Source organism: Melozone crissalis, unplaced genomic scaffold (assembly GCF_028551555.1).
Source record: "Melozone crissalis strain CALT ecotype California unplaced genomic scaffold, PUWL_Pcris_2 ptg000026l_1, whole genome shotgun sequence".
NCBI lineage: Eukaryota > Metazoa > Chordata > Aves > Passeriformes > Passerellidae > Melozone > Melozone crissalis.
In genome coordinates, this window is record NW_026535804.1 from 3,431,727 (window position 1) to 3,447,872 (window position 16,146).

General features: G+C 48.1%; 2 protein-coding genes across 3 annotated transcripts in view; one reads left to right on the forward strand and one right to left on the reverse strand.

The window, feature by feature from the left end:
* The window catches only part of ACSF2 (acyl-CoA synthetase family member 2), a 37,889-nt gene that overhangs the window by 11,649 nt on the left and 10,094 nt on the right, over positions 1 to 16,146 (reverse strand). Inside the window, exons 5-10 of the mRNA XM_054278932.1 lie at positions 14,729 to 14,847; positions 14,341 to 14,503; positions 13,845 to 13,940; positions 12,795 to 12,943; positions 12,045 to 12,136; positions 10,905 to 10,981 (exon numbers count right to left, since the gene is read on the reverse strand). Coding sequence (XP_054134907.1) covers positions 10,905 to 10,981; positions 12,045 to 12,136; positions 12,795 to 12,943; positions 13,845 to 13,940; positions 14,341 to 14,503; positions 14,729 to 14,847 — 696 coding nt within the window. The remainder of the gene's footprint in view (positions 1 to 10,904; positions 10,982 to 12,044; positions 12,137 to 12,794; positions 12,944 to 13,844; positions 13,941 to 14,340; positions 14,504 to 14,728; positions 14,848 to 16,146) is intronic.
* Positions 691 to 9,694, forward strand: CHAD (chondroadherin). Of its 2 annotated transcripts, none has more exons than XM_054278935.1 (4): positions 691 to 1,543; positions 5,168 to 5,331; positions 5,974 to 6,120; positions 8,741 to 9,694. In XM_054278935.1, exons 1-3 carry the CDS (start codon positions 764 to 766, stop codon positions 6,113 to 6,115), a joined length of 1,086 nt encoding a protein of 361 aa, XP_054134910.1. In that variant the 5' UTR covers positions 691 to 763; the 3' UTR covers positions 6,116 to 6,120; positions 8,741 to 9,694. The 2 variants fall into 2 exon arrangements, with proteins under 2 accessions (XP_054134910.1, XP_054134908.1); XM_054278933.1 differs by having other exon boundaries at positions 8,744 to 9,694.

The window sequence follows — 16,146 nt, forward strand, 5'->3', positions numbered from 1 at the left end:
AAGACACAGAAAGAAAAGAAATTAAGACTGTCTTTGCACTCCTCTTCTTGGCCAGCTCTTCAATGCAGCCTAGATCTGGAAGTGTTCTACCAAAATTTTGCATTGCAAGAGCAACTGCTGCACTGTTGGCCTTTGGCATGACCCCGTAGCACTCCCACCTTCTCCAATCCCTGTTTAGGCAAATTCCTCTTGAATCAGTGAAAAAAGGCATCCCACCCCCAGCAGGAACCTTCCTCTGTGAGAACAGCACCCGATGCTTCTCCCCAAACCAGCTGAGGCTAAGCAGAACCCCAGAATCTGCTGGAAGCTCCAGCAGGAGGTGGCTGTGGAGCTCAGCAGTGCTCCCTGCTATGCTGTTCAACCAAAGCAGGCTGTTTTCCCCCCCTGCAGATGAATCTGGGCCCTGCTCAGCAGGGAGGTTCTCCACAGAGCAGGTCTGCATTGGTTCTTCCTGAGTATTTGCCTCCCATTTTCCTCCAGAGATGAAAACGACTCCTGCACATCGCTCAGCAGCAGGGCCAGGCAGGGCCGTGGACACTCCTCTGGCTGGTGCCAAGGGGTTAAGCTCACAGTCAGTTCCCAAAGCCAGTTGTTTCCAACTGGCTGCTGCCTGTGGTTTGTGGGAAGGGATTTTGCTTTTTAATAACATTATAAATAGGGCTGTGTTCAGTATGCTGCAAACTCTCTCTCTCTCACTCCCTCACCCGTCACTCTCCTCCTCCTCCTGCTTCTCTTCCCACCACACTTAATTCCAGATCTGACCATGAATGGGTCAGGCTTCCTCCTCGGTGTCCTCAGCCTGCTGGCATGTCTGGTCTCCACCATGCAGGCATGTCCCCCCAGCTGCCACTGCCACGGCGGGGACCTGCAGCACGTCATCTGTGACAACGCGGGGCTCAAGAAGATCCCCAAAGTGCCTGAGCAGACACGGCTTCTCAACCTGCAGAAGAACAACTTCCCCATCCTGCCCACCAACGGCTTCCGTGACATGAAGAAGTTGGTGTCCCTGCACCTCCAGAGCTCCCGGATCAAGGAGATCTCCACCGGAGCCTTCCGGGGGCTCAAGAGCCTGGTCTACCTCTATCTCACCGACAACCAGATCAGTGTCATCAAGCCAGGAGCCTTTGATGATCTCTCTGATCTCACCTACCTGTACCTGGACAAGAACAAGATCCCAGACCTATCCAAAGGGCTCCTCTCCCCTCTTGTCAACCTCTTCATCCTGCACTTGGGCAGCAATAAAATCCAGGAGCTGAAACCAGGGGTCTTCAATGGGGCTAAAGATCTGCGCTGGCTCTTCCTCTCCGACAACTCCCTCACCAACCTCCTACCTGGGGCCATGGAGGATGTAGAAAACCTTGCTGTCCTCCACCTGGACAAGAACCAGCTGAGCAGCTACCCTGTGAATGCAATGAGTAAGCTGAGAGTGCTGGAGGAACTGAAACTTTCTCACAACCCAATTGAGGTCATCCCTGACAATGCCTTCCAGTCCTTCGGGCGATACCTGCAGACACTCCACCTGGACAACATGAAACTGAAGAAGGTGAGTTCCTTCTCCTTCCACTTGCTGCAGATCAGAATCATGGGGCTCGCTTTTCTTCCCCTTTACAAAGCCCTTGGTTTGCTGACCCTCCCTTAGAGAGGAGAGGGGAAGTGCAGGTCTGTAGGCTCTGCAGGCAGCAAGGCACTGACTGCACACTGACGTGGCTCAAGCGAGGCATGAGAGAGCACACCCCACCCCTCTGTTGAGTTATTTATGCAAAACCAAATTATCTGGAGCCGATTAGGCCCTCTGGATGGATGCAAGGCAGTGCATTCCCTCCCAAGCTGGAGGTGACACCGGACACTGAGAAAGGTATCTGGGATGCTCCAGAACAATTAGGAACCCTCCATATTCACAGAAACAAGGTGAGGGATGAGAGGTGAGCGTGGCCCTCATAGTGGAGGGCACTTCCACCTTGCAGAACTGAACTGCTCTGCCTCCTTTGCTCAGCCCAGGTAGCTGCTCTGGATTGGGAGAGGGAGGTTCCTTGGAGGGGCTGTGGACAGTCCTGGTTTCTTACCCCTGCCTTGCAGACAGGTAGGGGTACAGACCTTCACCTCCCCGCTGCCTCCCAAGCTGACACATTACAAAGAAAGGTTTGTTTATTGATGCTGTCTCAAAAGGAACTCTCGCAGCATCTCACAAAGGAGCCCTGTTCCCACTGGAGGGGAGGAGGGACATTCAGGTATCCTGAAAGGCAAAACAACCCCCTCCTTTTTCTGTGAGAAAGCAGGATCCACAGGCAGGAGTATCACACTCAGGGAATCACTTGTTTTAGGACTTTGAAAAGCCTGGCAGTGCTGCAGAACCCAGCACCGCATCCTGATGCAGCCTGATGTCCTGGGTGAATCCTCCATGGCTGGTAAGAGAGGGACCTGCAGGCAGAACAGAACAGTTCTGCCTGGGATGATGCTTTGCCAGTAAGCCCAAAGAGAGTCCAGGTGAGCCAGGCTGGGACTGCACTGCAAAGCAACACCCACCATGTGCAGGAAGATATGATGAAAAAGAGAATTTCTTCACAACTCAGTCTCGCAGTGATGAGCAGACCACAGGAAAGCTACAAGAAATGCATAAAATCAGAGTTTTCAAAGGGAGATAGAATTCCAAAAAGCTAAAAAACTGAAATTACGGTCTGTCCAGGTGCAGAACAACACTAACTAAACCAAATGACTTCAGCATTTCAGCCCTTGTCCACTCTGAGCATTAACCTCTCCACGTTAATGGCAATGGTTTTAACCCTAAATGCCTCTGCTAGGCATGACCTTAGATGTTGTCTGACAGCACTTCTGTAGACTCAATTCTAAGGCACTTTCAGTCAAATATTGCAGCATAATGTTGTAGCTAGAGATATCAGAGTTCCAAGTTACATGTTGAAGTAATTAGACTTTGGGGTGTTCCAGAGAAATAAGCATCCTTGGTTTGACCAAGAAGCAATGGTTAACAATTCTAGCCAGCAAAAAGGACTATTTTTTTTTTTTACAGTGACCACTTGTGGATAGGAACTTAAAAGGCTCTTGTGCAGCCAGTGCCTCCTTTCCTCCACAGCAGCCCAACAGGACATCACTTTATGGGATCAGCACTAACAGGAGGGGCTTCTGCAGCTTTAGGGCTTGCAAATAGGAAGCTTCCAGCTCATTTTCCCTTCAAATCCTCAAAGGTCTCATACCCAAACAGCCCACGTGTGAACTTTGCACTGCTAAGAGACATCTAATCACAGAGGCTGCACGATCCAGGAAATCACCACCAAATGCTCTAAGTGCTGCCAGCATCTTTACTGCAGCCCTTTCTCCCTCACAAACATGCTGTCCTTAGCTCTTCCCTGCGTGGCTGCAAGATTTTTGAGCTGATCAAGAGTAAACCCACGCAATTCTACTCCAGCCTAAATTACATCTGAACAAAAGGAAGAGCCTGAGTAAAAGCTGGGGCTCAGGCTCCAGCACAGAGCTCCCATCTCCCCCCAGCATCACAGACCCACACTGGACCCCACAGGGATTGTTGCACAGGCCAGGACCCTCCTTGCACCTCAACATGAGACAGGCACCCCTGTCTGTGTGTTCAGTGTAAAATAACTTAACAGCAGTAATCCTCCATCTGAATAAGGGATAAAAATCACCCTTTTCTTCCCAAAGACACGGTCTGGCAGGCAGCTCTGTAGCTGTTAGCAGCAGATGTGAACTCTCCTCATGGGGCTGGGAGAGGAATGAGCAGCTGAGACAGTAACAGCACTGTCCAGCCCTCCCGCCCCTCCATGGCGTGCCAGCATCCCTCAGAGCAGCTCCACCACCAGCACAGTCCAGCTCCTGAGCTCAGCTTTGGAAGGAGAAGACCAGCAATGCTGACTGTCTAGCAGCCACAGGGATCTGGGAGTCTCCTAGCTAAGCTCTAATCCCATCCAGCAATGCTTAATTTGGAAGATGACAAAAGTTCACGGCTTAAAATAGTGCATTCCCTCTGTCAAGCTTTTCAGCTTAGAGAGCGTGAACACACCCTCATGGTCCATGAGAAGCGCAAGGTTCTTTGCAGAAACGGGAGCACAGGTCCTGGGGCTTTGGGAAGACCTAGTGAGTGTCCTCTCCAACCTTTAGAGAAAGCTCTCCCCTCACTTTGAGAGGGGGAAGAAATGGTTTGTCATAGCCGAGAAGAGCTTTGTGCTTTGTCAGGGAGCCCCTCGCCAATCCATCACTGCCATGGAAGTTCCTGTTGAGGGGTTTGCTTTCAACAACTTTCCAACCTGAGTAACCATGGGCTGAAAAACATCAGGGATGAGGCTTCAGGGAAGAGAGGAGAGAGCTGCAGAGTCTGATCTACAGCCTCTCTTGGTTTTTAACACTTTCTTAAGGGAGGCTCTACTTTAAAGCCTCCCTGTCAACCAAGAAAGCACAAATTTTACAGCATCCCTTACAAAAAAACCCACTGGAAATGAGAAAAAATGAGGAGGCTGAGGCACTGGAAACCTGCCTGTATTTCTACATCGCTCAAATGCCAAGTGTAAATTTCCACTCAGAGCCCCCAGGCACTGCCAAAGTCTACAGCCCCTTCAGAGGCCACAAACACTCCTCCTTCAGTTGCTCCAGGCAAGGCAACAGGCCTTGGGAGGATTTCCAGCCTTAGAAAGGAATATACCAGAATATATCTTCATTTAGAATGGAGAATTATTGCTCAAAAATAAAAAAGGGCTGCCAGATTTCAATTTATTTAGGGATGTGGCTGCAAAGACAATCCCACATGGATTTGGGATGTAACTCTCCCTGTAGGAGACTCCGTCAACCATGAGCCCACAGCCTGCTGCCTCTCAAATGTACAGAGCATCCAGCAAGCCAGCTCCCTGTTCACACCTTCTTCTCTTGCTCTCTCCACGCTTCACAGAATGACAGAATAGCCTGGGTTGGAAGGGGCATTAAAGATCATCCCTTTGCAAAACCCTCAGAGATGGGCACCAGGTTGCTCCAAGCCCTGTCCATCCTGACCTTGCACACTTGCAGGGACAGCACATTCACAGCTTCTCTGGGCAGCATGTCCCAGTGCCTTGTTCTTACGACACTCAGAGTCTGGAACAGAGGCCCCGGTGTTTGGAGTGCCCATTCCCCAGCCCCACGTTCCTCACCACAAACCTTTGTGCTTCAGTTTGCAGACAACGCGTTTGCTGGCGTGACCGTGCTGAAAACCGCGCACGTGGAGAACAACCGGCTCACCCAGCTGCCCCGAAACTTCCCCTTCGACAAACTGGAGACGCTGACCATCTCCCGGAACCCCTGGCACTGCAGCTGCCAGCTGGCCCCGCTGCGCAAGTACGGCACTGCCACGGGCTCTGCTGGGCCCGAGCTGTGCCAGGACACCACTGGCACACCGGGCAGCTCTCTGCCCACCCTGCTCTCCATGGTGCCAGGACACCGCTGGTACACCGGGCAGCTCTCTGCCCACCCTGCTGGCCGTGGTGCCAGGACACTGCTGGCACACCGGGCAGCTCTCTGCCCACCCTGCTGGCCGTGGTTTGCCCCTGTTTCAAGTTCCTCTGTTACAGGGCTCACAAGGGTTGCAGGGTGAAGAGAGAGACGAGAATGTTGATTCTATGTTCAGAAGGCTTGATTTATTAATTTATTATACATATGACATTATAACTATACTAAAAAGAAATAGAAGGAAAAGTTCTCAGAAGCTAGCTAAGCTAAGAATAGAAAAGGAATGAATAACAAAGTTCTGTGTCCCGGCAGAAAGCGAGACCCAGCTCTGCCGTGAGTGGTCGGTAAATCCAAACATCCACAGGAGACCAATCACGGATCCACCTGTTGCATTCCACAGCAGCAGATAACCATTGTTTACATTTTGTTGCTGAGGCCACAGCTTCTCAGAAGGGAGAAAAATCTTAAAGAAAAGATTTTTCTGAAAAGATGTCTGTGACATTGCTCTCTCCCTCCCTCGCTGTGTCACAGGTGGCTGAAAGGCAACCGCACCCGTGCTGAGGACACGTGCTCCAGCCCGGCCCAGCACCGGGGACAGCCCATCAGGGACACCCCGGCCCTCCGCGCCTGCAAGCTGCCCACCAAGAGGTCCAGGAAGGGGAGCCGCCATTAAACATGGTAAGAATGTTCCCCTTGAGTCACAACAGAGGCCACAGCACCTTTGGTGGCATCAGTCTTAAATGCCACCAGGGTTTGGCTTACAGCAGCTCATCCACCCACCCACACGTCTCTATTACAGCGCCTGAGTGGGTCGCTGTGGGTGAGAGAAAGACGAGAATCTTGTTTCTTGATCAGAAGGCTGGATTTATTGATATATGATATATAATACATTATTACTATACTAATAAGAATAAAAAGCGAAGTTGCAGAGGCTGCTAGCTAAGCTAAAAATAGAATGAAAGAATCTATAACAAAGTTGTGTCCAGGGACTCTGTCCCCAGCTTGCTCCTGTGATTGCCCCTTAATTATAAACATGGGAACATGAACCAATCACAGGTGCATCCTATTGCATTTCACAGCAGCTGATAACAATTGTTTACATTCTCTTTCTGGAGGCCCTTGCTTCCCAGAAAAAGAACAAATCCCAAAGAAAGGATTTCTGTGAAAAATGTCTGCGACATGTCTCTGCTCAGAGCTGCACCATCTCCTGGCTCCATGAGCTCCCAGAGCAGAGAACCTGCCAGTAGCATCAGGGATGGAATCAGCTCTGTGAAAAAAATATAGGGCTAAAGACAGGCCTGGGGCAAAACATGTAAATAAATATGAAATAGAGAAGTAAGGATCCTGAAAATACACACAGAATAATTTTGAAATCTTCAGAGCTTCTATTGCAACATGGGGAAAATTTATCTCTTTTTGCAGCAATCACTGTACATCAGGAAAAAAACCAAAAGCCCTACACTGTAACAGGGTTTAAGCCTCAATCATGCTTCAGGCACTATGGTGACATGCACCCTGTCCTAACACCAAAGCCCCATATCAAGTCAAGATGTAATTGTTATGCAAAAGGGATAAACACTACATATCAAAACAAGGGTGGATTTAGCTGACTCCTACCCTGAGCTGGGACCACACAAGCCTTACTTTTCTAACCAGCTGGAGATGCCCAGCCCTTTGCCCTAGATAGGTTCTCCAGGCCTGGTGTGAAATTCAGGACAGGGCATTGCTGGGAAGTCTTGCCCCAGACTGCCCAGCCCATAGGAAAGTCGATATCCTGCATAAGGAGCAGCTCTTGATTCAGCACTTCCTTTTCCACAACTACAATTCCCTCCAAGACAGTCAGGTATTTAAAAACGTCTGTTGCCTTCAAATGAGTATCCCAGAGGAGGGAGGTTCAAGATAGGAAATATTCTTTGGGTAAGGTGTCCTGAGCCAGGAGGTGATTCAGACACCAGGCTGCCTTCCCCTCCAGCAATGAGCTTTTGCTGACAGCCACCAAAGCAAACACCAACTGTGAAAAGTGATCACACAGACACCTTCCACAGCTGGAAACTACCAGGGGTATTAAATTCAGCCTGCAGAGGAGCAAAAAAGCCACAACTGTCATCACTCCACCCCAAGCATTTTACTTTTTCCCATCCCAGAAATAGGCCTGGAGTTTGTACAGATTCCAGAGGACTTTGAATGAGCCTGCAAGTTTGTAAGCTCTTGGGGAAGGGACCTTTGCTCATTTGTTAGAGAAACTGCAGTGATCCTGCACTGAATTGTATGAAAAGAAGTGGGCATTGTGCCATGTTATGGCCTTTTGATCCCCACTTCACTAAGGATATGCACATCAGGGTGGAGAAAGGAAATTTATGACCAAAATGTCAGGGATTATGCCAGCTGCTCTGTGCCTTTCCAAAGTGGTTATTTCTCTTGTAGTGCCAGAGGGTTTTATGGATTAGAGATGGAAATACCAGTCATTCCATACAGGGCAGGAAAAGTTCTGCTCTAAGCACGGAAAAACTTCAGTTTTCTAAACCACTGTACTTAAACATAGTTTATTTACAGGTCTGACCATTCTTAATCTTCTTTCCCTGCCTGAACTCAATCCCAGTTCACTCCTCCAGGGGTAGAATAAGAAAACCATGACAATAATACCTGTTGGTTTTTTTTTTCCTGTAGCACTTTCCATCCAGCTCCCTCAAACAGGTTTACAAGTGCTAATGAAATAGAAAACTATTTATTCCAATCTTGCAGAAGACAAAGCTCAGTGCCTTCAGGTGTCAGTGCCAAAATGCAGGTACACAAACCCACTCCAGTGTGGTGAGCATGAATTTTATGAAAGCGCCTCTGATTTCATCATGCACCCCTTGAGAGCCAGGCAGCTGTCATATACAGGGGTCTGTATTTCAGGGATGAGGACTGACTTGGGGCACATTTAAGATGAAAAGCTGCTTGGTAGTTTCTAAGGCTACACCTGCCCTGGATTTTCAGATTCAGAGCAGCAAAATACTCCACTACTCTTGAAGATTTCATTCTGGGTTTCCTTCCTTTGCCAAGAAGGTGTTCCTTGATCACCAGCACTTTGGGTAAGATCCTCAGGAGTCACACAGAGAGTTGGCAGAGTAGCTCAGAGATAGGACTGACCCATTTCCTCTGCTGTGGGAAGTTGTAACAGCTCCTTGACTCCAAACTCTTCACTTTCATCTATGGGCTTCATCCACTGGTTTAAAAATAGACAAATGTTACAAGTTTACTGCTCTGCTGGAAAAATCCCTTTAAAGGTGTGGCCTTCTCTCTTTTCTAATGCTAGCAGGCTCCAGTATGGCCCGTCCTGGTGACCGGTCACTTCAACCATCAGAAAACTACTGACTTCTGAGTCCTTCCCTGAGCTTCTCCTACCTGTCAGGAAGCACTTCTGATATATATGAACACCTGCAGCCTCCTCTGAATCCCTGCTTCTCTGCTGACCACAAGGATGGAATCCACCTTCTCAATCTTTTCTGACATCTATGTATTTTAAAAGAGGCCTCTTTAAAAACTAAACTATGCATGACCACACTAAGACAAGCTAAGCTAGATCCTGCCGGTAAAACACAGTCATCTTTCCCAGAAGAAACAGAACCCACATCCCTGATCAAGCAGCTGGTTGCTGTCTCTCCCATTCCAGAGGAGAGGGAGCAAAGGGGAAGGTGGGAGCATCCCTCCCCCAGCTGCTTGATAAGGAAAATTGGTCTCAAGCCACGCCAAGAGACTCCCCTGCCTTCCCACAGAGGGGATCCCTGCAGGCCAGGGCTGAGGGGACAGGTGAAGCAGTGACCAAGAGCCAGTGGCCCTGAGGCAGCAATCTCCCAAAATTGGCCAGAAATCCTTTAAGGGAAACAGTACTGGGAACCTCCAAACCTGGAGCCATCTAAAGACTGGATTTCCCTCACTCTGTGGGGTCTCCAAGATGTCCAAGAGGAGAAGGAGTGCATGGTGCAGGTGGCTCAGGCACCCCTCCTCTCCTTGCCACCCATACTCCAGAGATCTAGCAGGACACCAGGATGACTATGGTTTATTGTCACAGCTATTTCAAAGCCACAGTTGCAATTCAACTACGTTTTTAAATCCTGAAGAGTTATATAAATATATGTCTATTTATTCCTCTGCAACAGTGTAAATGACCTTTAAGAGGGTGAAAACTCCTCTGCCTCCCATATAGAAATCGAATTGTATATTTTCTTATGTACATCTTCTGTATAAAGCTCTTGCCGCAAAGATGAAATCAACAAGTCTCTGTGTGTCTGTCTGAGGGCTGGAGGGATCAGCAGTAACATGAGACCAGTGGCACAAATATAGACTTAATCCTCTTTATCCCATGGGCAGAGCAACTGTTTGGGAGGGTTTTATTATTTCTCTTGCTACAAAACAGGAACATGTGACACCTAATGAGCCCTGGGCTCTCACAGTAATGCTTGAAAATATTTTGTGAGGCCAAACTCAATTTTACTATGAAAATAGGTAGCTGTCACCTGACAGAGCTCAAGCAGCAGCACCAACCCTGGTGTTTCCAGCTCGGCATTAAGAGCATCATATCTGGGAAAAAAACCTGGCTGCATCCCAGACAGCTTCAGGACGGATGCCCTGGATTCCCCTGGTCTGTGGCAGAGCACAGAGCTGTCCCTGTAAAACCCCACTGCTGTGCATTCAGGGTCTGCCAACAACAACAGCCTGATCTGCCTCCCAGAGCCACATGCTTATCCATCACCACTGGCTGCCTCCTCAGCCTTGGGGAGCAGCATGGTAACAAATTAATCTCCTTTAGGGCAAAACAAACTAGTCCTTTTCTGGCTCAGCCATTCTGCATGCAGATGGCAGGACATGCCCAGGAAATGTGTCACCCAGAGGGTCACTGTCCCCCTTGCTGGTGGCCTGTCCCCCACATGCAGCACAGGCTGGTGGCTCTGGCACAGGCCCAGCGTGGTGGAGCAGCAGGACTCTGGCCCAGCTCTGCTGCCCTTCTAGCAGTGCAGCATTTCACTGCCACAACCTGACTCAGACATGACAAAAACCATGCAGTGAGGTTTTACATCCACAGGAAATCCAGGATGGGCAAGAAAACTGGACAGCTCCACACCAAGAGGAATATAAGCACCCACCCACACCAGCATGAGCCAGCATTGCCTCTGCCACCATAATCCTGGCAGTGTGTACAACTGAACGTCAGCAAAAGTTTTGGAATTAGCAGCAGAATTTCACTTAATGACATTAAATGTGATGCCTTGTCCTCTTCTGAAGCTTCCTCCCCAGACACCTCAGCAGCAACCAGGCAGAATCCCCCCTTCTGTTTTCCAGGTTTTCTGAGCCTTCCCTCCTCAGCCTGGTTCCAGCAGCTCCAGGACCACCAGGTACCACTGTGATCCAGAGAACCCAAACTCGGCGTCTCACCATGACCAACACCCCTGGCAGGTCTGGTCACAGCCACCACAACTCACCACAACCTCTGGCATGTGCATCTTGGTCATAATTGTCTTCATGAGCTCAGGGGGAACAGGAGAACCTCCAATAATTCCTGGAAGGAAGACGAAAATACCTTGGAAACTAGCTATTTATTCCCAGGAGTGGTCCCTCAAATGGCTCTCCACTCCCAGATTTAATGCTGGCAAGACCTGACAGGAACACTAGTTCCTGTCAAAATACTTCCTAAATCTTTTTATACAGATCCTAGTTGTTCTAGAAGCAAAGGCTGCAGCAAGGCCAATTGCCTTGGAAAATAAACTCTATAACTCAAACCTAGTCCAACCTACATTTCCCCAAAAGTGGAAAGATTCATAGCAGAAAGACACACAGTTTTATAGTGGGACAAACACTCTCGTTGATCATCACCATAAAACCAAAAACCTTTCCTCTTGCCTTGCACAGAGCAGCCCTTTTGGGAGAGGGTAGATCCCACTGCCACCTGTTCCAACCTAGAATGACAGAGCAAAAGAGCAGGGTAATAGATGGGCTTTGGTGGGGAACGGGATGAAGACAGGATTGTTTTGCACATAGCAGACACAATTAGGTAACTTGCTCAAATATTTCCTTATGCTCCAGCACCACCTCCTCTCCGTACTATTATTGCCTCAAAAGGACTGGTGGTCTGCCCAGCTATTTCCAAGGTGGGTTGGGACAAGAGAGGAAGCTCCAGCACATGGTATCACACCCTCCAGCATGAGCATGAATGACTTCAGAAACAAGCAGGAAACTTCAGGTCTGAGGAAGAAATCTGAGCTTGGCTCCGCTTTAGGGACTGCACTGGTCTGAGACACAGAAAGCATCTGCTGCCACATGGTGGTGGTTGGAGAGACAAGGAAAATCAAGCTCTTCCTGACACCTCCCCTTACAGCTAAAATAGAAAGGTTCTTCCCCAGACTGCCTTCAGATGGAGGAGTCCTAAAATACATAATGATGGAAGGATTCCCCAGGGAAAAGAAATGTAGCATCAAATTAACAGGGGAAACACAAGGCTCATGCAACTAAATTCTTCCCATCAGAAGAGATGTGTGCTCACAAAACTAAAAATATGGTCCCCCAGCAGGGAACCACGAATATCCTGGTTCTCAGGATTTTTCCATTTGAATTCTGGGACTTACCTCCCCGGAGAGTTGACAGGTCATAGGAGTCAAAGTCCGGCTGGGAGAGTATGTCTATGAACATGGTGGGTGTGCCAAGCACGAAGGAGCATCTTGAGAAAGAAGGGATAAAAAGGCAAAGCTGCAGAGGTGGAAACTGGGGCAGCCCCAGCTCAGCATCCACCCCATCCTGTCCCATCCCGTCCTGTCCCATCCCGTCCTGTCCCATCCTGTCCTGTCCCATCCCTCCTCTCCCATCCCCTCCTGTCCCATCTGGGGCTGCAGAGCAGCAGCACAGAGGCAGGCACAGCAGATGTGCTGCTCATCAGAATGCACAGACACACATCAGCATAAAATACAGAGACTTATGTACATGTATGATGCAGACAGCATCTTTTCTTTCCCAAGCTGTACTTGAGGAACAATATGGAAACACTGTCCCAGCAGCAGAGCTGGACTTGGAAAAGGAGGGCAGGTGTTCAGCTGTGAAAACACAGCAGCCACAGCAAACCAAGACAGCACTATGCTTCCCAAGCAAAGCCCTACGGTGACAGGAAGGATTCCTTAATTTCAGAAGAGGATGACACACTCCCAAGCACAGCTGAAAAGGCAGACTTTGGTTCCTGAAGTGCCTGGGCAATAGAGTGCAGCAGCAAATCTGCCTCTCCCACTGTGGGAGGGACGAGCACAAGCAAGGTCTTGGCAGGTGGGGCAAGGGAAGGAGCAGAGCCACGAGGCCAAGAACTGCCCCTGAGCAAAAGAGGCTCTCACTTCTCTCGAGACACGGCCTCCAGCACAGCCTTGCCCTCGAAGCTGGGCGATGAGAAGATGCAGGAGGTGCCATGCAGAGCCATCACCATGCAGCCTCCCACCGACGCCAGGCAGTGGTAGAGAGGCGCAGGGAGCGCACAGCGACTCTCCTGGGATCAACCAGACAACAGTGAGCAGAGGAGAGGACACCTCCCAGCGTGGGTCCTGCCCATCTCCCTGCTGAAGAGCAAAGATCTGAGCAGTGGCATTTTTCCTGATCCCCTTGGCTGGAAATCTGACAGTCCACTGTCCTCCTGTTAGTTGAAAACACAACTGACACATCCTGCCTTTAATAAAAATCAGTTTGGGAAGTTTCTTTAAGTCAATATTTCATCCTGTAATTTTGCAATGTCTCTTCTTTGCTGGACTCCTTGATCTGCTATTGTTTATACATTATACACCAAAAGAGACGAATGGGAGTGCTGTGAGAGGCATGAAATGTGCAGGACTTGGCACATGCTATTCATTTTACTTTCTTTTTTTTTTTTAAATCACCAAAGGCTCTGAAGACGGATTGAAACAACTCATCTATTCTCTGGGTCAAAGCTGATGTGTTAGAGATAAGTACTTCAGAACTTCAAAAGAAAATATTTGTCTTTAACATTTTCTTTAAGAAACCACAAAAAGAGAGGTCATATCCTGTTAAGAGTTATAAGACTGTAAACATGACATGAGACCAAGTCATGTAAATCAAATTAAAACCTCAGTCAACAGAATACAAAGCTAACATCCAGAGTCTTGTAATTATTTGAAATGAGTATTCACCAAAATGAAAAGTGATTAATTTCATGTTTTTCCCCATAAAAAGATAGCTTTTTTTGCCTTAAAAAAATCCCCTTCACATGAAACTAAAATGAAAGATCAATGAACTCCCTTGAAATGCAAAATGTTATGCATTAATATCCCTCAATGTCATTTGCAGTAAAACATCCTGCCCTTCCACTGAGTAAACACCAGCATTCTCCACATGTGGTTTCTCCATTCCCCAAACCCTGTTCCCACCAAACCCACCTGGCCTGTGATCCCCAGCCTCACACCAACCAGATAGGCATTATTCACAATGTTCCTGTGGGAGAGGGTGGCTCCTTTAGGGCTTCCTGTTGTTCCCTGGAAGACACAGGGAATTATGTATTAACACCACCTTTTCTGAGGATGAGCTCAGGGGAGATTCCTCCTGGCAGACTCTGGGCTGATCTTCCACTTTTTTCTCCTATCAGACCTGGGAGATTTGTTTTACTTTTTTAACAGCACCTGAATCCCAAAAAATAGCCCAATTTCAGCTGAACACAGTACACCTGGCACTGTCTCATCTCCATCAGCCCTCGACAAAGGGCTGAGCAAAAAGAATGGAAGAAGGGGAAATGGTAGAACACTTTTTCCATCCCACTGCAGAAGCTGGAAGCTTGGTCTCAGAGGGAAACAGGAAGAAAATGTGATGTGTGGCATTGCAGCCCGTGCTCCCAGGGAGGAAGCCAAGCCCAGGGCATGGAGCTGGCAGGGCACCTACTGAAGTGAACTGGATGTTGATGGGCTCATTGCAGGACAGCGTCCTCTGCACGGCCCTGAGCTGCTTCAGGTGGCTGCTGTCCCCAGCCTGCACCACCTCGTCCATGTGGAAGGTGCCAGGCAGCTTCGAGTCACACATGATGACAATGGACAAGTCAGGTAGCCTGGCAGAGAGAAAAATACCATCAACAATAAAAGAACAGGGAGAAAAGTGCCCAGACAGGCACACACTGGTCAGGGCAAACCTCTGGGCCAGCCTAACTTGTTCTCTTCAGATGAGACCTCCTGTGAGTGTTTCTTCAGCAAAACCTGTGCTGTGCAGCTGAGGGGACACAAGGCAGGACATGGCTGTGAGGGCAGTGCAAAGACACCAGATGTTCCTAACTCACCTTTTGCTCTTTATTCCCCCTGGACTGGATTTTTCTAGCTCGGGACATGACTGCTTTAGAATATCATAGTATTTCTGTGTTCTAAATTGACTGGGAAACACCAGTGCCTTACAGCCAACCTGTGAAGGAAGACAGAAACTCATGAACAGCCTTGTTGGGTTGATGGTCAGGACATGACAAAGAGCAGCCACTCCCAGCACAGGAACAGGGAGCTCCCCAGTGACTGCAGCAAACCAGCCCTTACAGCTGTGCATTCCCAAAGCAGTGCTTTGGGAATTCCCAAGCCTGGACCCAGCTGTGCAGCCAGGGCTTTGCTCTTCCTCAGTGCTGGATTCAGGATGATTTTTGCTGCTCAAGAAATTAGAGCTGTAGCCTAAGGTTCCCTCCTTGCCCAGGACTGACACCCTTCGTTGTGAGCACAAGGCAAACAACTGATTGTTCAGATTATGAGTCTCAAATCTAAAAAAAAAAAAAGCCCATCCCAAAATATTAATAAATAAAAAAATAAAGTTAAAACAAATTAATTTGCGTTGATCTGGAACGAGGATTTTTGAGGAAATTTGGAAAAACAAGGACTTCCAAAATCTGCCTCTTAAATCAAGCCAAGTTTTTTTTGTGGAATTTTTGAGGTATTCCTTTTCCTAAGAATTTTCCACCTCTTTAAAGCACTAGCTATTTTGAAAATGAAAACATTTTTCATTCAACTCTTACATTTACATAATCCCAAAACAAAACACCTTAATTACTCCAAGAATTTTTGTTTCTTTTTCAGTCGTGAAGATTTTTCTGAATTTGACCCAGATTTGCAAACTTTTTTCATCTTCCAAAAAATGTATTTGTGTCCAATAAACTATTTACATATTTATTCAGCTGTTCTCATTATTTTCCCAGAGTCTGGGAAATAAGGAGACAAAGGCTACTCCAATAAATTATTTGTAAGTACCCTCTGGGTTTTGTCAGAAAGGAAGATAAACATTTGCTGTGTTTTCTGGAACAGGCTGCCCAAAACCCACGGGACTGACACTGTTTTGGGCCTCTGCAATTTTTTACTACTAATTCCTTTAAACTACAATTGTGGTTGAACCAGCTCTGAAAAACAGATGCTGTGTGGGGAGAGGAGGGCAGGTTGAAGGGCTGATGCTGTATAAGATAAAGAATCTCTGGCTGGGCCTCTCCCACATGGTCTCAACCTGAATGGCAGCAGACCTGTCTTCAAAGAATGTAAAATATGAAAACTCGATATCAGTTTGCTTTTACCAAGCCCTGGAAATACAGCGGGAATCCAAGGAATGGTTATTCCAAGCATATTTCCAGAGATACCAATCAGACTGCAGAGATGGACAGGATCCAACAGGAAAAGCCCTAAAGTCTTCAGAAATTTTATTATGCAAATAAACAAACACAGACAAATCCTTAGG